Genomic DNA, 24,062 nt, shown 5'->3' with positions numbered 1-24,062 from the left:
TTTTCTCAGGCTTTGACAACAGCAGTCATTAGCAGGCCACAGGAAGAGACTGTAATAGTAAACAAAGATCTAGTCTGCACTAATGCCCTGCAGGTCATTGCCATAATACGATTCTAACAAAGTGACCAAGATCAAGGCATGGAAAAATAACAAGGACCTGGGGAGAGTTTGACTAATGAACATGTGTTTTGACACAGCACCAAAGAATAGCGATGATGAGAAACCTGGAGACGAAGAAGAAGTAGTGTGGTGTGGAGTTAAAAGGTCTGACGGATGGCATTTAGGAGCTTTCCTGCTGCTACTGTGTGTGAATCATACAACCAGACAGAGATGTTCACCAAATAGAATTTCATCCAGCAGAACATACTTTTTCTAGTGTGTGTAACAGAGTTACATTTTTTAAATTAAAGACTAGAAGTTTAAGAAGAAGCAGGAAAGTCCAAAAACATTCCAGACTTTCACATCATTCCTGAAGCAACTGGTGGTGATCTACCTAAGAATTTCTGCCATCTCTTAACAAATGTCTCAAAAAGTGCTCATAAACTCAAACCCCATATAAGAACTGCCAAAGATTCACACAACTTGGTCTAAATTCCTGGGGCATACATTCTTTAAGTGTTTTCATACATGAAGGTTTGTTTGAAAGCCCCTCCGAGGTCAGCCTTCCATTCAGCTGTTGAATTCATTTGAGGCAATTAAGTGAAATATCTCAAAATGATGTGAATTAGTTTCCACTAGCTCTGTACAAAAGACTAAAACTTTGTACATAACACCTGTAAAAACACTTCTGAGAAATGTGGAGCAGGAAATCATGTTCATCAACTTCTGAGTGCTCTTTTGTTAATTTTATGAAGCAAAACCACTGGCAAAAACAATGGCAATCACTATATCATCAAATATCACTATATACATGTCTCATTTACAGTCAAAACAGCTGATACAGACAAGGTATTGATTTTTCAGCATCATGAATGAATGGGAAAGAGTATTTAACAGATGAACGTCAACAACTAAATATAATATCAAATTACCTTTGCCTTTGTCATAGCTTCCATTCTTTAATGCAGACTTGCTTTCAGTGGGATATTTTTCCACACCTCTAAAGTTTCATCTTAGAAGCTGGTTGCATTTTGTGCTTCTTACAGTCTTAAGTAATCCCAAACCCATTCAATGATCACAAGGTCAGGATACTAGAGCAGACAGTCCGTTCAGTCCATCAGCAGCTTCTTTGTTTCATTTGCATTTTTTTTTCTTCAAATATGAAAGCTTTAGTAGCTTTACGTATTTATCTGACAGTAAAAATACTTGTGGTGTTGCAAAGTTGTTGAATCCCATTTTCTCAGTATAACTCCTTTTGTTCCACAGATTTTCTGATTGCTTGTTTTCCCCTTTTTTAGGTAAGAGGATTATCTGATGTTTATCTTAGAAATCACTTGAAAAATTGGAGATATATACATAATAGCTGTTTTTTTTTAGGAAATTAAACAAATAAATGATGTTTGCGCAGTGCTGTATATCTTCCCCTCACCGTTGAAATAATGTTAATTTGTTGGTAAATATTCTTTGTGAATGTGTTTGAGGCCTATGCTTTAGTCTGGCTGCTACAGCAGCAGTCATTGTTAAACAAAGTCTCACAATAATATTTTTTGAGATGCTACCACAAATTTTTTCCTGGATTTAATAGTTGAAGAGAATACCACATTGTACGAACAGCTTGATTAGTCTTATACATCACAACATATATGGCGAATGCTTCATATTTGCACTTGAAGCAGAATCGAATGGCTTACTACCTGTGGCTAGGGATATCTAGTAGGATGAGCATTTTATAGAACTATGCCCACTTCCAAGGAAATCTAACATTCCATCAGAAAGTTAAAAGGACAGATGGAGGATTTATACAAGGATGGTTCAGGTGGTTATTAGTCTCAAAATCTTCCAGCTATTGCCCCTTACAAATGGATAGAACTCATCATACTACATACTACCACTTCTAATTTGAAAGGACAGCTGGAATGTTCTTGTGGGGTCGCACCCTGAACATTCATATCCATTAGCATTTTTAGCATCTGCTATTCCCCTAAAAAAAAAAGGGCAAACACTTTTGCCTCGCTGTGCTCCAATTGTTTGGGGCCGCACATAAGGCATTTTGTTGATATACATCTTCTATTCAATTTGTGGTTTGACATTTCCCTGCTTTCCCCACACGGCAGGTACTGAATGCTAATATTTACCAAGGCGAGGCCCTCAGTAGCTCACCACAGATTCATCTCAATCTCTCCGCTCAGCTCGCAGGAATCAGACGTGTTTCTGTTGTGGCTCATCCCTTTTTATCCTTCAATCAAAAGTTGTATTTGTGAGGAATCAAAGCAAAGTAATGTCACGGGATAAACTTATGACACCTATATTCACGACACACTCTTGCCGAGCTTTGTATTTACGTCGAATCCGTGGCTTCAGAGTTCAGCAATGTCAAAACAATATCCAAGATTGTGTTTTTTCCATGAGCTAATCCTCCCTCCCATTCTTCTTTCTTCCCTCTGCACTGAATGTTAAATCTGAACATCAAAGAGATTAATTTCGGAAGCTCCGAGGAGTGCTTACCATTTTATGCCTGCATACTTGTCTTTAAACACGCTCTATTAAGCTGAGTTTCTAAGTATAGTCCAGCTTGGAGATAGCGCTATACATTATACACTTGAATGCTAACTCGAGTTACTCCTCCATGGCTAATCCAACAGCACTTCCACTGCCCTAAATACCTGCTCTAGTAGAATTTGAAGTGAAGTGCAATTATAACATGGTCATGCTGTGGTATTTAAATGGTTTAAACCCAAATATAGCTCATGTAATACTGCATGCTGTGATAGCAATCGCAAATCAGGCTCAGGCATTTTAGACAGGATTCATCCCAGTCAAAGCAAAGGGAGACCACTCAAGAGCCATGAGTGGACTTCACTCTCTAACTGTGATTTATATTCTGTCTGGCAGGAGTCGAGACTCCAGGGTGACGTTTCTCTCCGGCTATGATGATCTGGTGTATTTAGCTAGCTGCCTGCTAGCAACACATCAAAGCAGCTGCATGCGGTGGTCTAAAGCTGACCTTGCCACATACGTCTGAGGTCTAGACAGTGGCTGTCCCCCAAGACAGCACAGCTACAGCTACAGCTACAGCTAAATCCTTCCCCCAGCAGGCCTACGGACTCTGCAATTTAACATCGTCACCCAGCTCAGTGTGTTGTGCAAGAGCTACGAAGGAAGATTTTCACAGAAGAAGAAGGTGCGTTTGAAAAAAAGTCTTACAGTAACAACAGACAGGCTTGCAAACATGTACATTTTATTGCTTTAAAGTGATGTTATAGTTGATGGAAATTCTAATTATCTGTAACATTTTACAAAAAGTAGCAGGAAATGTAATGCAGTTATGCATAAATTTGCAAAAAACTCAACATAATGGTAAAATCAGTACAGCAGCAGAGCAATAAACTGGACTAGAATAATACAAGACCCTATGTTGATATAATTAGAGAAACTAATACAGGATCTACAGCACTATTCAAAAAAATTGGTTTCCCTTGTTATATGTCATATGCCAATGTTTGAACACACCAAATTGCTATGTTTAGTTGATTTTCTACGTGAAAATAAATGAACACACCCTGTCAATTTATCGCACCCAATATTTTTAACTCATTATTAAACAGGAATTGTGCAGTAAAATATGCAGAAGTGTGTTCTTTGTAGAGGGCATGTGTGTATTTTCACTTAGAAAATCAACAAACTTGTGGAATTTGAACAGAGGCACCAAAATGTGACTACACTGATAATTAGTTTAATGGTATATACATTGATAATGTGTACACTGTGGATTTAAAAATAATAAGTATAACGATGTCCCTCTGGAAGTTCATTAGATATTTCATATTTTTTTTGTTAACACATACATCAAATTACGTACTGTAGACTTAATTCATGAACAATTTTTTTTTTCTAGTTTTTCTAATTAACATTTTTGTACCTCAAGATGTAATCAGCAATAATTTCCATTATGAGGCTTTCAGGATGTCAATTTCATTGTAAATTCATTCTTGATTCCCAACATTCCCTGTGACTTTTAAAGCCATACATAGATCTGTTCATCCTCCTGGACTATAGGGCTGACCAAATCATTAATGAAATGAACAAACATAATCCTGATTAATCACATTATTTTGGTAGGTTAATCATGAGTAATCACATTTGTCTTGTCTGCATAAAAAAAATGACCCTATGATAGATATATAACGCTATATGTAACGCTAAATGTATTTCAGACAGAAAATAGAAGTAGCTGTAAATAACAGGCTGGGCTTCTCACTGGAATGATGAATTTTAAGGTTAAAATCAGAAAAATGCACTAAGCATTTAAATAAATCGTGGCATTAAAATGTATCACATTAACATGTTAACTTTGATGCGACCACTCTGGACACACCTTTAATTTCTCATTTTACAGCTTCCTGCTATTTATTTCGAAAGCTATGAAACTGTACAACGTTCTGAATTAATTTTGCAAATTTATCATAAACCAGATTAGTTTCATATTTACTACTGACAAAACTGACTGAACTTTGAAGTATTTGGTTGAACTTTTATGATAATGAAATCCAGAGAAATGCATACACCTTTCAAAATATAGTATGGATATTGTTATTAACTGCGGAGACTAGCTAAAATAGAAGCAAAATAAACCACTCAATGTTGATCAAATCTCTGTATATTCAGTCCAGTATCCATAGCCCTTACCAGTAGAGTATGGAAAAGTCAGCGGAATTCTTCTACACCATTTTTCAATGCATCTGAGAAAACCATACAATCAAGGACAAACAACTAGGGTAAAATGATTGTTTTGATTTTCTGTTGTCCACTCAAAAATAAAAAAGAGGAGGAAAAGGTCTTAAAGAAGTCTTCCTAGAAATTGCATTTGCATTTAATGGAAACCAGTGATAAGGTGAATAATGTGAGAAGTTAGGCAACGGCTGATTTGTACGAAGCATGGAGAGACACCTACGGGGTTTTCACAAAAACATCTCTATTCACAGGAACACAATGTTTTTCTTTCACAGGAACTTTCTCTCTGTGTCTCTTGTTCACACGTGCAGACACACCTCGACCTGAGCTGAAGAAAGCGCCACTTACTTCTAAGTTTCTTCAAACCTACACCTCATAAAAGGCCAGGGCCTGCTGGTGGGCTAAAAGTTTTATTACACACTTTTAAAACCTAAGAATAGCTCAACCAGTTTGCATTGAAGTCCCTGTAATTACTGAATAATAAACCTTAATATGTAATGTATGGGATTTTAAAGGGTTGCGCACAAACTCTTCACATTTTTCAAACATGTTGTGTGTAGTACTTAGAATACACTGCAGTCCAGAGTGGAAAGAGAGGAGCTACTCACTCCTGGAAAAAACTGAAAACATATTCAAACAGAGCCGGAGATGATGACTAAAAAAAGTTAAGATGACTCTGGAGTGGCCATAATTTCAGGAGATTTTAAGTACAATCAGTATATTTTAGTATCTATTAGATGATTATATGAATTGTTTCTGGATATGCATGACATTCTGCATATCGCCACTGTGGGAAGAAAACCTTGTATTTTGATTTTTGCATTTTTCAGTTTTTGACATGCTGAAAATATCAATGATGAATTTGAATTTGAAATTGTGTAAATGCCTGTTGTCCTTTATATTGTGTGTAAATTTCATGATGAATGGACCAAAAGAAATGGTCCAAAAAATTCTGTTTACATTGACTTAAAGTAGATTTTTTACTTCTTCTGTAAAGTTACCATTTTGGACATACAAGGCTTTCTTCTGACAGCGGCAACAAAGTCTAAGCCATTCTGTACAGAAAGAGGTAAGAAGTAAACTAAGTAAGGCTAAGATGGATCATTGACTAGGGTAAATGAGCTGTCAAAACAAAACTGATGGGCATGCATGACAAAGAAAACTACATGCAATTTTGGTGCTACTTCATTGGGCCTTACATTTCCTTCTCAGCAGCTTAGAGATTCTTCTAGAGTTTTTGCTAATTATTTCTAACCATGTGCATGCTGTGTCAATAATGTGAAATTTATTGATATTCAATCCAGCGAGCCGTAACTCATGCAGTGTAATAGCAAATGAAATATGCATTGAATTCCCAACATCGGAGTAAAACATACAGACTATTCCATTTCAAACACTGTCATTGAAGCACAATCACAAATATGCAAACATTCTGACAAGATATTCATGTTGCGCTTCTCTACAGTAAATGTCAAAGAAAATTGTAGTGACATTTTCTTTGTGGAGAAAAGGTTTCAATCTGCAGGCTTCTGTTAATTTGCCAAACACCTGCAGCAGCGACACCAGTCCAGGAGCACCCAGAGGTGTGTTCAATTTAAAGGAACTATTTGAGGGGTCACTGAGTTAAAATTCATTAGTTAGGGCTGTTTAATACAACACATTCACATGTTTGTGTTTTCAGTCTCAGAACTAATGGTGCTGAAGCTGGGATTACCACTTATTATAGTGGTCCACAAGTACATGTATTTTGGCATTTTGGCGTTTGACATGTATGGTCATCATGCCAGTGAGGTCAGGTCAAAATGTATTCATTCATAAATTTTAATTAAATAATATTTTTTATAAAATATAACAAAAAAAATTCATGTTTGACATAAAAGTGAAACTTGTACATTTACAGTAACTAAGCTGCTTGACTGTAAGAATTCATACTGCAAACATGACCGTATGTGCTACTGACAGCACACATTTACATACTGATAGCACATAGTATGATAATTAATACCATAGTATACTCTTTTTTTTGCATATTATGTATAAGCACACATAAACACACAGGCAATTACACATAAAGTTAATTTTAAATACTTTTCAAAAAATGCTAACAAAAGAATTTATATTTAATTGCAATTTTTCAAAAATACAAACAGCTGCTCTTTCAATACATTACAGGCTCCTCTAATAACAATATCATAATAATGACACTGCAAACCCCAAATCTGAATCCTATTGCTAGATAAAATTAACAGTATCATAGCAGCAGTTACATACTTACACAGAAAAAACAATACTTCCAAAGTAAAACTCAGACTATCATTTTATTAATAATTATCAACATACATGCTGAGAAAATACCATCCGAAGTGTGACAGCATAAAGTTTTTCATAAAGTCAGTTTGAAATCAATACTGGCTTTTTTTTTTTTTAAACCTTATTAGTTCAATCACGGTCTGACAAGAGGAGAGGGGGGGGGGGTGTACATTTCAGGGGGTCACAGCTTACATTCAGCAATGCAACCATTAAACAAAGCAAAAAAATGCACCTGTTGATACAGTTACCATATTCTTATAGTGTGTGTATATGTATGTGTGTATATATATATATATATATATATATATATATATATATATATATATATATATATATATACACACACGCAGTATATTAAAGCAATGAGCGCAAAACACAAAAATGTACTAGAGCCATCAGTACTGGGATTGGGAACCCTTGTGATATTTGGATTAGACACCCCTATGATACTGTGTATGGAAACCTTTGTGATACTTGCATTGGGAGCCCTTGTGATATTAGGATTAGAAACTCCTGAGATATTGTGCATGGAAAACCCCATGATAGTGATATTGAGAACCTCTGTGATATTAGGATTAGAAACTCCTGGGATACAGTATATGGTAACCCTTGTGATACTGGGACTGGGAATCTCTCTGATGTTGGGATTGGGAACTTTCAATATACTGGGATTGGGAACCCCTGTGACCCTACTCTGACATTCTCTTTCCAAATGAATGAGGTGTCAAATCAGTTACTTTACTCAATAAAAAAATTTTAGCTTTCACCCATGACAGCTTTTTGACTTGTGATTAGGAAAATTTAGGTATCAAAAGTTTCAAGCTTAGTAAACCTACCAAGGGGGATCTGTGCACAGCATGAACTAGTGTTTCCTTTAATAATAGCCATGAATTGAATAATTTAGTTTTTCTTTGGTTTTCTGTTTCAGTTTAATTGATTTGCATCGTTTATTTCTACGTAATTCATAAAAAGTAGGCTCCACATTTATTCTTTAAACACTGTGTACTTCACTGTGATAACTCTGACCTGCTAGTATGAACACAGAATTAGAAAAAGAATCATATTGTTCATTGCTCACAACACACGCTGCCAGTTTTCTATAGCTCAGTGTATATGCAGTGCATCTTTATTCACAATGCCTCTCTGTTTTAACAGTGACAACGCAATATCTTTGGTGTAGGACACTTCATACAAAAATTACTTTCAAAAACTCCCATAATCTTCCATCACAATGTGATGACTTTCCCACCTACGAAACATATTTTGTTTTTTGATTATGTCACCATGCACCAGTGGGTGGAGTAAAGTACTGTTAACCAAGAGTATCATGTTTCTCCCCTTTGAAAAAGACCTCAGAGACCCCCACCCCCAAGAAAGTGTTTACATCTAAATGCTTTACAGTACAACAGGGACTGACAGAGAAATGTGTCATGATTGTTCATTCACACTGATGTCAATTTAGGCTGAATATTTAGTCTTTGTGACTAAGGCTTTGTCATAGACATGCTAAACTTTAAACTGTGAAATTTTGGTGATGTTGAATAATTTGAGTATTAATGTTGACTGTTAATTAATCCAGATTTCTAGAGATTTCAAAATTATATATATATATATATATATATATATATATATATATATATATATATATATATATATATATATATATATATATATAAAATAATCATTTTATAGTTTAACAGCTAGAGAAGCCCTGCATTGCCGATTCATTTATTCAAGATCTGTTTGTTTGCAAGTCGGACTATTTCGAATGGCTCCAACTCTGTTGAGCATAAGCTATAGCAAGACTCCCTGGGTACTGCCTCGAAATACTACTTGCGCATGGGCTCTATTCTTCCCTTAAATTTGCATATTTCATTCTCAAGAGGAAGCCACGTCGCCTTCGCTCTCGAACAAAGAAGTGAGGGATTTGGAATTGCACCATGCAAGTGATTCAGAGTGCCAAGCAGCTATAGAGAGCAGAGCAGGTGGCAGAGATTTCACATGACAAAAGAGGTGAAACCGGGAGAGAGAAAGTGGCAGTCAAATTGGCTGCTGGAATTTAGCCGCAATCGATTTTAGCAGTACGGAGGGCACAGCTACCTGACAGGGCTTAGGTCAACCCTGCTCTGAGCAGGTGCTACCTCTCCTCAAGAGTTTCCAACGCAAGGTGTTAAAGCTCTTCATGAATATGCATAAGCAATCCAAAGGCGATAATGCCATGGTAACTTTCAGTAAAGGTTTGAATGTGTTCATTGAACAGAGGTGATGAACTGTGTACTGTTTACTGCTGTTCTGAAAGGCAAAATTAAATTGTTCTCAATCTGTATAGTAATAATGGCAAATCTCGATGGCAGATGTAGAGGCCTTGTCTCTTATTTAATAAATGCTTGGTGCTATCTCAAACAATTTTGAGAAAACTAATATCCTCTCAGATTTGTTGTGATAAGACATTTCTTCTGGGGAAGAGGACATTTCTCTCTCTCTCTCTCTCTCTCTCTCTCTCTCTCAAGCTATCTTTCTCACTTTCTTACTCTCTCTTTGTTCCCCTATCCCCAACTCTCTAAATATAGCAAACAGCACAATGGATATGCATAGCATAGACCAAATTTGATGATTAAAAGGCAATGGCTTGTCATTAATGCCTTTGAACATGTTAAAACCTTTTGAGATTTTTATTTATTTTTTATTTCATGCTACCACTTCAGTTGGATTGTACAAAAATAGCAGCATGTAATGTAGCTGTCAAGTAAGCTTGCCTTGATATGACCATCAACAAGAGTGGCACCAAAGGCTAAATGACAGATAATTCCCATTTGTTCAATGTGCAGTGGCAGCTCCACTGGAATATGTGTGGGTGTGGGTGTGTGTGAGTAGAAGTATTTGCTCACTCTTTAACTGAACACTCTTACATGCCTTTCGAAGAGAGATTGTCTTTGAAATGTTCTTGCAAATGTGCTAAACAATGTAGTTGTGTAGTTTGTGCCATATACAAATGTACAATTGTATGCAAACGTTTAGATGGATAAATTCTTCAACACTGCAAATTCTGTTTATTTGCTGAGTTTAACATATTGAAAAAAATGAAAGATAAAATCTAAATGTGCCACAACTTTTGCATGGGCTACATAAGTTTGTAGCAAAAATAAAGAAAAAGCAGGATGTTTTATATTTTTATGGTTCTTTTTCCACAATATATTCAGCAAAGAGAAAGACATTTGTTTATGGATTATGGTATCATGAGAAAAACATGACAAGAAAATCAGCATCCAAAACACAACATAATGCTGGTTTGGCTGGTGAGTAGCTGCTCTATGTTGTTTTTTCTAGCAGTTAGTCTCAGTATACCAATTACTTCAGACTACACTAGACTACACTACGAGCGACCTTCCGGCCACAGGTTCCCTAACCTCCAGCCCATGACTGCCCCTTATACCCATCACTTTAGACTAGACTACACTGCTAGGTGTTAGTTAGGCTAGTCTTACTAGCCTTGGTCAAGTCATTTAGTCCCAGTATTCTCATTACTTCAGACTAAACTACCTTGCTATGTGCTAGGTAGGCTAGTCTTACTTGTCATGATTAAGCCAGTCCCATTTTACCCATTGCTTCAGACAAAACTACATTTCCATGTACTAGCTAGTTTAGCCTTGCTAGTCATGATCAAGTCAGTGAGTCACAATGCACCCATAACCATAGACTAAAGATCCAATATCAACAAACACAGAGGAACTGAAGTTTGCTGAAAAAAAGTCTTCTAGCCAATTAATATTTTGTACAAAAAAACTTTTATACTTACTATGTTGGCAGTTTCTTCCCATGTACTCCCCCGGGCATTCGCAGGAGTAGTTAGCCACCAGATCAGTGCAGATCCCTCCATTTTTACACGGATCTCTTTCGCATTCATTAACATCTGCAAAACACATGTGCACAAAGCTTGATCATTGCCTAGAATCAGCAATAGAGGCAATTAGTGGCCCACCTCTCTAATTTAAATGCACTGGAGGGAAGCGTTTATTGAGCTTGGCCTGTTTGTTATTTGATATTCACTTTTCCCCAGTTAGAAGGAGTAAACCACTTCATCAAATTAAATTAAGACAACAGATGCACAAAAGTTTGCGCCTATTGATGTGAAGAGCAATATCATGGCTTCACTGAAATGTACTTGATGAACGAGTTATGTGATAGAGATGCAAGAGTGGAATCCCATCAGAAACACACAAAAGGGCAAAACAAAGGAAAAGCTGCTGGATTGAAAGTGATAGTTTGGTGAAGAATATATTCAAAGAACCTAACAGAACTGGATGTTCTTCATAGAGAACAGTTTGACCGTGGAAAGATCCATTTACGCATTCATATGGTTCTGATGTATTGTGTATTGATGCCTATAAAAATGGACTAAAGGTCAGGGTAAAACTATGAATTCTTCAACAAACTGTCACTTTAACTTGAAGTGGAGAAATACTTTGCTTTTGGTTTCATCGTATGGTGTAGATACATTTAAGAGAGTGAAAACACATTTATGAAGACATTTTAATGAATGAACTATGTACTGAGATATTTTTCACATTTCTGGATTACACTGACAAAAGTAATTAAATGTTAAAAAAAAAAAAACAACAAAGCAGGTGAAGCAGCCACACACTCAAATATATGGAGGTGGAGGTCACATAGAAAGCAGACAAAAGAGGACAATGTGCAATGTTTCACACCTGGCAAAAGCCTTAAGGTCAGAAAACAGGATAGAGGTCAGTATAAATAAAGGGGAAGGCATACAAAACAGTGCTCTGAGCTATTCCTGTTTCAACAGATGTTAAGCATTGTAGTTGACACTTGTTTCAATGATATATTAAAACTATATGTAGTTTTAATCTTCATATATATATATATATATATATATATATATATATATATATATATATATATATATATATATATATATAGTAAACATACAGGGCACTGCTTGGAGGCACAAATCTTTGCATATTATTTAGTACATCATGGCTGTCTGAACAAAACCTTTCCAAAATTCTAACTTTTCAGGAGAAGGAAAAAACATACTTAATTTAAAACATAAGTTAATTTAAAAAGTTTTTTTCAGGGAAATGTTAAAACATTTGTATTTGTTCACTACAAAATTTTCACACAATTTAAAGAACAGCTGGTTGTTCTAATTTAGGCAAACAACAACAACAATAAAAAAACTACATTGCCAAAATGGAGATAAGAAGTTTTGTCCTGGCGGTGACAATACTCAACAGAAAGCTACACTATATGGCCAAATGTTTGTGAGCACTTGCTCATACCACAAAAACATTAGTCAAGTCAGGTACTGATGTTAAGTTTTGGTAAGTTCTGGAGTCCAACTTATCCCAAAGGTGTTGGATGGAGCTCCAGGGAACATTTCCACTGTTCCACTGTCCCACAGCCCAATTCAGGGGGCTTTATACCCCTCAAGCCCATGCTTGGCATTGGGCATGATGACCTTAAGCTCATGTGTGGTTGGCAGAAAGTGTCCCATTTTATTGGTCAATGCTTCTCTGTGGATATTATACAACCTGTCTCTGTAACTGAATTCCTGCGCACCTTAAAGCAACTGAATTCACTAACAAGGAGTGTCCACAAATGTTTGCCATTTTCTTTGCATCACCCTCAGATGTAAAGGTATATGAATCTGCCTATATTATGAAAAACCCCATACCCTATATGCTAGCCTCATCTTGTCGTGTCATTCATCAGCACTCAGAATTTCAGCATTTTATTTTACAAATTTTCAGTATTTAAGCCAGAGTTATCTTTTATATCAAGGAGGACACTTTGATTATCACGAAGATGAGTGCAGAACCCATGGTACCAGCCAATCACTGTTTTATCATTGCTATAAAGGAAAGCATCCTATCTCCAAAATGAAAACTTCATTGAAAGAATGGGTTAACTGGGTTAGCATTGGTTAACTGGGTTAACATTTTTTTTTCTTGAAAGGCTTTGTTACAAGCCCCTCCTCCTGGATTCATGCTGTGAGACCCAAGGCCTTCTAGCCATGTGCTTTTGTTTTTATTTTTATGACTTTCTTACATATTAGTTGGCATATTGTCACTGTTTGAACCAAATCGAATCACTCCAAAATGACTAACTTTTCAGAAGAATATGAAGAAAAAAAAAGATTCTTAACTTAATCTTAAATTTTTAAGATAAGTAATTTTGAACCATTTCTATTAGTCCATTTCATTATGAAACATTTGCATTGTGTAAAGAGCAGTTAGTGTTGGCAAGGTAGGCAACAGTAGTGTAGTATTTTCACTAGCATTTTAAGTTTGTTTTGTGAACCTTTGTGAAATCTTGTGTTGTGTTTAGCTCATGACATAGCTCTGTGGGATATTTCACAAAGCAGGATTTTGTAGTTTAGCCATATAACCTAAGCCTAAAGTCAAGCCTGTCCATTAAAAAAAGGAGCTAAGGGACAACAGACTGCCCTCAACTTTGGTCTTTATCCAGCAAACTCAGAAATCTGGCTTTTGAAATACTCCCATGGTATTGGGTTCGGTTTTGTTTCTGCTGTTCTTTTACTCTTCAGTTTAGTATTATCCCTTGTAACTATGTGCTTATGCCAAGTACATGTACATCTACCTGTTTCTTGACAGTAGACAGTTACCATGACTCTGATACTTGAATTCTCCACAATGAGGCTCTTTCACACCTGCAATCCGATTCACCTTATTCATTATAGGGTTTTTTTATTCATCCATTTCATAAATTCACAAATTTCACACAACATAAAGAGTAACTTTTCTTATATTAGACATTTAAGGGGTATTTTGGCTTTAAACTGGCATTTAACATTAATACATTTAAAATCGGAGGTTATTAAACATGGTTTTTTTATAGTATTTAGCAGTGCAGTACTGGCTCCCTTGCCTTATTGGTTTAACAGAAATTACAGTTTTCATGTTTTCATTCATCAATGTTCACTCACTACAGTACCCAGCATGCATTACATCATACAACAATATGACATCAAGAAACCTGTAGGAAACTGTGTGGTATCAGCCAATCTTTACTGCTAGCCTAGAGCAGCATACGTGGATGTAGAAACAAATCAAACTGAGGTAAAGTATCTAGATAGCCAAGTGTTGCAAATGTTAGCATTCAGCTTGATGTCGTCCTCTTCTGAGTCATTTCTGTCACGCAGGTAACTCATTCTCTCATTGTAATGATGAAATTTATACAGTTGCAATAAGATATTTGCCTTCATAGCAGTAATGTTAGCTTTCTCTATTGCTTCTTTCTCTATTCCTTCACAAGTATCTCACGTTCAGTGTGTGTTAGATAAGGGTTGGGCCTGCAGTGGCAATCTCTCATTTTTTCACTTCATCATTGCCGAATAGGGCGAGAGACGCTGAGAGTGAAGAGCAACCCACTTCAAGCAAGACTGAGCTCATAAGTGTATGATCTCCAGAGAGAGAGATGGAGACAGAGAGTGAGAGTAAAGAGAAATAGAATCAGAGCGAAAGGCAGATAGAGCAGCATGCGGTCTCCAATAAAGCGATCAAGGGAAATGGATATGAGAGAAAATGGAATGAATGAGTGGAAAAGAGCAGCCAGACTGACGCTGGCGTGGCACTTCATGTAAAGCGTGATCCGTGTAGATGGTCTTATTGGTATTCCAGCCCATGCTAGGCCACCATGGCGCTTTGCTAATCTCTAGCACAAATTAGCCTGATCAAAAAGCACACCTCTGGCTTTATTCCCCTTTGATTAGGCTGAATAGAGACGGGCAGCTGCTTTCAGCAGGAGAAACAATCACACCCTGTTTGACAGAGTGGCCTGCGGAAATGCTGAGCCACAGAGAGGAACTGCTATTGCCTGAGGAATTTACGTAAAACGCATAATCCACAGCATGCGGTGGGGTAATGATACAACTTGTTCTTGCTTTAACTAAGAAGTTAAAGAGCCCATATACAATCCCAATTCCAAAAAAGTAAGTAAATGTAAATAGAAACAAAATGCATGATTTGCAAATTTCATAGACCCATATTTTATTCACGATTGAACATAGAAGACATATCAGATGTTGAATTTGAGACATTTTACCATTTCATGAAAAACATTATCATTTAGAATTTAATGGCAGCAACGCATCTCAAAAAATTTGGGACAGGGGCAACAAAAGGCAGGAAAAGTAAGTGGTGCTAATAAAAAAACAGCTAGATGCGCAGGAACAGCTAATAAAGTCATGACTGAGTATAAAATGAACATTTTAGAGAGGCAGAATCTCTCAGAAGCAAAGACAGGCAGAGGTTCACCATTCTGTGAAAAACAGTCTAAAAATTGCGGAACAATTTCAGAAAAAAAATCCTCAATGTAAAATTGTGAAGACCTTGGATATCCGACCATCTACAGTACATAATATCATCAAAAAATGCAGAGAATCTGGAGAAATTCCTGTATGCAAGGGACAAGGCAGACGGTCAATATTGGATGCTGGTGAACTTGGGGCCCCCAATGGGCACTGCATTGAAAACAGGCATGATTCTGTACTGGATGTCACTGCATGGGTTTAGGAACACTTCCAGGAATCATTGTCTGTGAACATAGTTTTCTATGTGATCCCCAAATGCAAGTTAAAGCTGTATGATGCAAAGAAGAAGCCATATATCAACACGATCCAGAAACGACACCGTCTTCTCTGACCCAAAGCTCATTTAAAATGGACTGAGGCAAAATGGAAAACTGTTCTGTGGTCAGATGAATCCAAAATTTGACATTCTTTTTGGAAACCACAGATGCTGTGTCCTGCAGACTCAAGAGGAGAGGGAACATTCAGCTCATTATCAGCACACAGTTCAGAAGTCTGCATCTCTCATGATATGGGCTTGCATTAGTGCCTGTACATGCTCCCTTCCAGTCAACATCTCTTTCAGGGAAGACCTTGCATTATTCAGCCTGTTTAATTCCTAGTGGGAATTAAAGGTGGAAAATTGTAATGAAATTATGTTTTTGGCATGTAACACCATGCCTCAGTGTAAAAAAACTAAAGAAAAGAAAACCATAGATTACAGGCTCTTTAAAGTTCATTTAAAAGGAAATAAAAAATCACTACAAACCACATAAGCCTGACTGCATCACTGCACTGGGTAATGCGACAGTGAATCACTTTTTTGACAGGGACAGAATCCTCCTGCATGAAATTGTGTTAAAACCATGTAATAAAACCTGTATGCAGTGAAAGCCTACATAACAACATTTCAAAAAAGGTCACATCTACATTCAGTGAATTCATTCACAAGCAATGACAAGTAAGAAGAGATGATTGATAGCTATGTGGGAATTCCAGTCCATGGGGGTGTGACCTATAATGTTGTTTCTGGATGGTAACACCATTATCAAAGCTAGCGCTGTTGCTAATCTTAGCATGTTCACAGTAGAGTGGCAGACTAATGTCTGTCAATCAGCATCCCCTCTAAAGATCAGCATCCCTTGTAAAGATCTGATTTACTGCTGGGGCTGCTGGTGTATTTGCAATGCCTGATTGTGGCTTTAGCATATGCCTGTCTGGTAATACACAGTATAAAACCATAAGAGGAGAACTAAGGGCTAGGCTATGGAGCCATGGTCATGTCTTTGTCCATATTCAACAAATTTAAATCATAAAACATCTGTTGTAAGCAGTACAAATGTCAGACCACCTGTCAGTAACAATGGCCATTAAGTACAAATCATTCATTTTTCACATTCAAGATAAAAAGCAGAAAACATAGCAGGGCTGTCCATTTTTGTTGATTTTTGTATTTCTGCATCATTTCAACACACCAACATTCCTTTATCTTATGTGAAAATTTCATGATGACCGGACCAATAGAAATGCTCTAAACTCACTTTGAATAAAATCTTTTTAAATGGACTTACATTGAAAGGTAAGAGTGTTTTTGCTTTCTCCTGTAAAGTTACTATTTTGGAGATGCTTGTTTTATACTCTTACAAAAATACACCTAAAAATACATCTAAATATAAGAAATGTTTTAGTATTTAGCTCTTATACACTACTACTACTGCTATTACTGATACTACTACTACTACTAATCATAATAATAATACTGCTGCTACTACTACTACTAATAATAATAATAATAATAATAATGAAGACAATACTTTTAAAACATATTTTCCCTTTTCTGTGGGTGGAATGTCTTCTCTGAAGCTTCTTCAGAAACATTTCATGAGAAATGAATAACTTGCACAATAACTTGCTACATACCTTGGCTATTTTAACTGGAAGTAATATAACTAAAGTGTAGTTTCTGACTTTTGTATGGTATTTTGTGTATACCAGCCCGCAGTACCATTTAACATATTCCCCAACCACAGAATCCAGACCTCAATTTAAATGTTCTTCCCCCACCCTCTGTGGTTTACACTAGCTGTCGCACCCCCTTCTCTAGTTTTGATAAGTGGCATTCCATTGTTTTGGTGCTAAGCTCCAGAATACATGGTTTGATTGAAGTTGTGAAACAGGAGGCTTACTTTTGGCCCTTCTGGCTTTTCCCACATAAAGCTCCATTTATCAACTTCTCCATATTTCATTTTTCATTATGGGTTATTACTGAACTCTGCTGGCTTCTTCCAATATCACTACAATGCAGACTGCAGAACAGTGCAGTGCAGGTCCTCACACATTCATCAGATTCAGCTACGTCTGGCCTTTTGCGTCATGCACAGTGTGCTGCAGATGGATGTATAGCACACATTTGCCACTGTTCAACTTTTGAACTTCCTTTAAGAACCAGAACTGTTGATTATAGGAGGCAATTAAATCAAACTTTGTAATTCTCAGCTCTTTCACAGCATTCTCACTTATTTCTCAGCAAAACCCCCAGTGCTGAATGAACTCATAGTGTTTGTTTGTGTCTCTCTGGACTTAAGAGTGAATACAGTGTAAATTAAACATTGTTCTTCTGTGTTCAAAACAGATGCTATGACTAATTTTCACAGTAGCTTAAGGAGTTAAGTTGCTGCTTATTAAGGTGTTTTTTTTATGAAGTGTTACAAAACCTTTCCAGGTATTTAAGTAAGGTATCTTACTTAACTGAAAAGTGGCAGTTTTTTTCTATATTTCTTTATTTTAACTTTGCTAAATTTACAGAAGTTACACAGAAACATAACCATATTTAATGCATTTTAATATAAGCCTTTAATGTCTAAAAAAAATGTCAAAATTCCGAAAATCTTTTGCGCTTAATATATATAATCAAGATTTTGAGGAACACTTGAGTGTTGGTTTGATGGGTATTACAGCTCTTCAGGATGGCTCTGGAAGAAACTGAAGTCACATTCAGTAAGTTCTCTCTGGTACCAGGCCTTTTAAGGACCTAGAGACTGATTTACATTACCATCACCCCATAATTATCCTGTGCATCATAGTGGACCCATTACCATGAAGAAAAAAAATGAATCGAATGAACTTTAGCTTGAAAATGGACAAACAAGCCCTTGTCAGAAGGATGCAATCCTGATAGCAGGAGATTGTCACAATCAAAATGGATTATGTTTTAATTAATTCTATCGTGAGAGTCCTACTGCTCTCATTAGAGATCATTAACCTGACAAACGGAGACTCAAGAGCGCATTACTGACTCCAGCAAGAGCAAATCATCATTAAGCCATTAGCCTCTTGAAAATTCTAAATGAGCACAAATGTTTGTCATTATCTGCTATAAATCTGCCGGTTGTTTGACAGGAGACAGTCCAATTGTATTGATGACACTAATGTCATAGGCATGTTTGAACAGGATATGAAATTAATTGTAGATGCTGATGGTTGCAACCAAAGCTCTCTAGAGGTTCCTCTATGAAAAACAACAGTGTCATTCTCTCAGACACTACAGGGAGTCTGAGAGTCAATGAGTAGATGATTGCGATACCAAACATCAAAGAAGAATTACCCATGAGCACGGCATAAGCATCTGATTGCACACTCTATTGAACGAGATGTTTCAAGGGAGTAAAATGCACTTATAAATGAAATATCACGGTGTGGTGACGACATACTGTGACAGAGTGGTGGCTTAGTCCTGAATTAATCTTGATTCAATGCAGCAGTATTTATTTCCCGTTTGGCTTTTCCGCTTCTTTATATTTCAGACAACAGTTTCCATGGATTCATACCAAGTCTTGGGAATAAGTCATGATTGCAAATTCACATGAATGCACATACACCATTTTTGATGGAAAGTTAAGCAAAGCTGAGCCCTAAAGATAAAGAATGTTTTGCCTTTATAGATCTGTACTCATCTGTGATGAGGAAGAACGTGGGGAAAATAGGGCCTGTACCAAATATAGCCAATCCAATATATGACTTAAAGAACTTCCATATTCCATATATTGAGACCTTTTTAGTTGCTAAGAACAATTGGTTGGTGGCATTTCTTTAGGGCAAAATTGAACTTTTAGGTAAAACCTACTCCTACCAAGGAAGATACTTAAGATATTAAATGTTACAAACACAGATTAAAAAAAAAACCTATATAGGCCCCTACATATGGCCACTTAATTGTTGTTTAATAGATTGTTAATTATGTTAATAACTATATAACTGTTACTTATGCAATCAGAACTAAGGTTTATGTCCAAAGTTTCAAGACTTGACTTGGAGTCATGCCTCAAGACTTATGCTACATAAAGTGATGAACAACCATTCGCAGCTTTAAAGACACACACTGTAAGTAAGAACAAAAACAAAAAGTGTTAAATTGCAATAAAATGTTGTGTTTCCAAATTGCTGTTACTGAGAGATTGTTTTTTTTTTTTCTTTTGCCTCCAGCCTGAAACATGCTGAATGCAAGTATGTGAAAACAAATGGCGGTGCACACAAATAGCAATGCAAACTTAATATGCATTCTTATATTGAGGAATATATCAGAGGTCCTGTGAATGGTTTTTCCAATGGCTTCAACGACTAATGTGTTGACAGTAGAAGAGTATGTATTGCTTTACATGTATTGAAATGAAGAGGTGATTATGTATCATATATATGCTTATATGATTGAACCAGTTCTGCAGGAAACCCATCAAACTTCCATGTGTGCTGACTAGACAAAAGCAAGCTGGAGTTACAAGACATCTCATCCAGGCTTGATTGTCACTTTGGTGCCGCTTGCTAAAATACTCACAATGCAACTTGCATTTGCGTTGCATTATAAAATTCCATCAAGACACATTTTGTAGCATGATAATGCTTAAATTGTGTCACTCAAAGTGTTTGCTTTTGTATACTTGCATGAAGTATGCCGTACACCTTTAAACTCATCTCATAACTAAAGATACTAGTTATTTTGGCACTGAAGATCTTTGGCGATGAGGGCACGATTTTCTCTAATTGTTCCATTGTTCCAAGTGCAGTTCCTATATGACTTCACTTTTAAATATAAAGGTTCCTACATTGTTCTTGGCTTGGATGTACAGTTCTAGAAAAAAATTTAGAAACTTTACATTTTGTGGAGGTGTCTTTATACTTTAAAAAGGTTCTTCACTCTCACACATCACAACTACAACCATCTATTGGAAGGTTTTGTAGGGAACCAAAACTGGTTAAATGTCATTGCCATCACTCAAAAGGCACTTTTTGGGGTTGTAGAGAAAGGGCTTTACAGAACTGGAGCTTTCTTTGCCTGGGAACGCCATACATTTGGAGCAGGTACAAAACAGAAAGTCTGTGATTGAGTTCTCTGACAGTGTAAGTGCTTGGAGTGAAGAAGATTACTTCACTCTTTCCACTTCCTGACCATTAATGGTCAGAAGCAGAAGAGCTCTGACACATTTATGGATGTCAGTCATCAAGTCCTCACTTATAGACACACTCAACACCAGACTGTTAGAGCTACACCAACAAAAGCACCAGCTCATTACATCAAAACCAGACCTACAAAGGTTGTGTCATGGATGTACATAAAACATTTTCACCAATTCATTGATTGTGTTAACATACACTTAACAACCTGATAACTGCAGAAAATCTGATTTTGTCAGTAATCTGATCAACATGTTTACATGAACTTGAGTAATCAAATAATGGGGGTACTCCAGATCTACAACCAGCCAATGAACTCACAAGATGTGATGTAAATGTGATGTAAAACTCAAACTCCATGCCACACCTTTTTTTCTAAACATTGAGCCACTGCACATACATCATCCATCCATCCATCCATCCATCCATTTTCTAAGCCGCTTCTCCGTCAGGGTCGCGGGGCACATACATCATATAGAAGATAAAGAATATTTAAATCTTTTATTTCATTAAGCATGTAGTTGGTTTCAGCATTACTCCAAAGGTGTTTTGCCGTTGACAACACCATTTGCTTATTTCGAGTACCACCATCTGTTTCGCTCATGTGCAGGCTGAGTGATCGGAGTATTTCAGAGTAACAGTACACATGCACTGAAAAATCTGATAATTAACTAAAATTGGATTTCTAGACCTTACTCCAATCTAAGAAATCGCAGTATGCTGTTTACATAACCATTTGGATAATCAGACAGCTGCAGAAATCCGATTATGATCGAATTACTGAGTGCATGTAAATGCACTCATTGTGACCAATGTAGTCATGTGTATAAAGAATACAAGAAAGATGGCAGAATACAATTTTGGGCAACTCCCATGTTTATAGTAATGATCTAAGAACCTGTTGTGAACCTGTTGTGAATCACATATATTAATGAAATACAACTAATACAACTAATGTTAAGAGTAAAAACTAAAGTGTTACATGTTACTGTTGAGCAAACACATTATTTCTCCATTTTTGTTGTCATTTGTCTTATTTATAGAACTTGAAATATCTAGTTACCCTTTGCATTGTGTTACAATTTGATCAACAGATCAAAAAATGTTACACTAACATTAAGGTTGTTATACCATGTGTAAAAGTTCTAATTTTGGAGCTATGAAGTTTTGTTCCAACAGTGATGATAGGCTGTACTACTGTAAATGATCTGTAACAGTGAAAACATGACCAATTGCCTTAGCTGCTTTCATGACCCAACATAAAGAAGAGCCAATGATTCTATTCATAGGAATATAAATACTTTAGGATTTTTCTGGAATTGTATCATTTAAGGTCTGGCACTTGCAACAAGTGCACTGACAGCTGTACCTCTAGATGCTTTCTCTTGGAAAGCGTTGCTTTTGCTAGTTCCTTCATACCCGCTGAGCCATTTAGCGCTGAACAACAAATCACTTTGGTGCCACATGGCAGCCCTGGTCTACATAGGGACAAACCCAGTCTGGCATAACTGAAGACTCTTTTTGTGAAAGGCCAAAGGATTGTTGTGGTTTGAGGTGTGAGACTTTAGAGCAATCAGGAGTGTGTGAGAGAGAGGGGTGGATTGAGAGGGAGAGGGTGGGGGATGGGGGGGGATTACCTCCAGGGAGAGAGTAGCTAATCCACAGTCGGAGAGTCACACACACACTTAGAGGCTCAAGGTCAGGTAAACAAAACTCTGCCATCACTGTCACCTCGGTCCATCCACTAAGAGCCATCACAGCGAGTTAAAGCCCCAGCTCCCTGACCACACATGTGGATCACCATTGCCATGATGCTTCAGAGACTACTGTAAGAGTACAATACTGACTGACTATGTACCATAGCAATAGAGAAATATGACACATGATTCTGAGACTTTAACTAAAAAAATTACACAATAAACTTTTCATTTATAAAGTATTATGCATGTAATTATTACTTAAAAGCAATTATACAAGCTATATAAGCATTTATAAAACATTATGATTATAGGATTTGTAGGAAGTGTTACTGAAATTGTATATAGGATTTGGTAATGAATGGTTTGTTATTGTAATGAAGATTTTGTAATTAATGCCATGGAATTGTAATGGAATGGTATGGAATGGCATTGGGATGGAATGTTAATGAGCTTTTGATAACAAATGGTAAGTAGTCATTTTATTTGAATGCTATGTGGATTTGAAATATATTAAATGGCAACAGGAATCAGATAATGAATGTTATTGGAATTGAAATGAGGGATTTGGTAATGAATGGTAATGAAGGTTTGTTAATGAATGGTATTGAATGGTAATGATTTTTTTCATAATGAATGATATGGAATAGAAATAAGGATTTGGTAATGAATTTTAATAAGCATTTGGTAATAGATGGTATGGATTGGTAGAGTGGATTTGGTAATGAGTGGTATAGAATAAAAATGAGGGTTTATCTATTAGAATGCTCTCCCAGACATTCTCCCGAGCGGTCAGACAGCAGAGCCTGGCCTGTCCTGCACTGGGCCATTGTCTGCTGTCTGACTGATGAAGTGCTAGGCTAGCCGCAAGACAGTGGAGACTTAACCTGATTTCAGCTTCTGAGCACATACAGCCATTTCCAGAGAGAGAGAGAGAGGGGGAGAGAGGGGGGGAGAGGGGAGGAAGAGAATGAAATAGAAGCAGAGAAAGAGGGGGAAAGTGTGAGAGAGGGTGACTGGTTACTATATTGTGCACAAAAGCTTCTACATGTGTGGTTTATTTGTATGTATATACCTATAGATCTGCAGCTCTTTACCAATCAACATTCACCCACACACACACACAGCTTGTGAATCTTTATCTGGCCTTAACGACACCTCACTCAATCACTAGATTCAGGGTTCCCTCTGACTGTCCTCTCTTGGTCGCTCTCTCTCTCTTTCTATCTCTCAGTCTCTGTGTCTCTCACACCTACATCTTTCCTACAAAGCAGCTCTCAGTCGGGATATAATGAGAGCGATGAATAGCACTGTATGGTGGAAAGGCAAGAGATTTGTGAGCTAAACTGATAGTGCCAATGTCCGGGGGAGAGAACACAGGGGATGGGAAATGGCCAATACAGTGGGCAGCAGTGACCCCTGCAGAGTGGACACCTGCTCCAGGC

General features: G+C 36.9%; 1 protein-coding gene across 4 annotated transcripts in view; it reads right to left on the bottom strand.

Moving 5' to 3' along the window:
* Positions 1–24,062, bottom strand: part of edil3a (EGF-like repeats and discoidin I-like domains 3a) — a 254,954-nt gene that overhangs the window by 102,040 nt on the left and 128,852 nt on the right. For all 4 annotated transcript variants that reach the window (XM_017695575.2, XM_017695577.2, XM_017695576.2 and 1 more), the window contains exon 5: positions 10,937–11,050. In XM_017695575.2, the coding sequence (XP_017551064.1) occupies positions 10,937–11,050 (114 nt within the window). The remainder of the gene's footprint in view (positions 1–10,936; positions 11,051–24,062) is intronic.

The sequence above is a fragment of the Pygocentrus nattereri genome, chromosome 20, assembly GCF_015220715.1.
Source record: "Pygocentrus nattereri isolate fPygNat1 chromosome 20, fPygNat1.pri, whole genome shotgun sequence".
NCBI classification, from domain to species: domain Eukaryota; kingdom Metazoa; phylum Chordata; class Actinopteri; order Characiformes; family Serrasalmidae; genus Pygocentrus; species Pygocentrus nattereri.
This window is presented reverse-complemented; position numbering and strand designations above follow the sequence as displayed.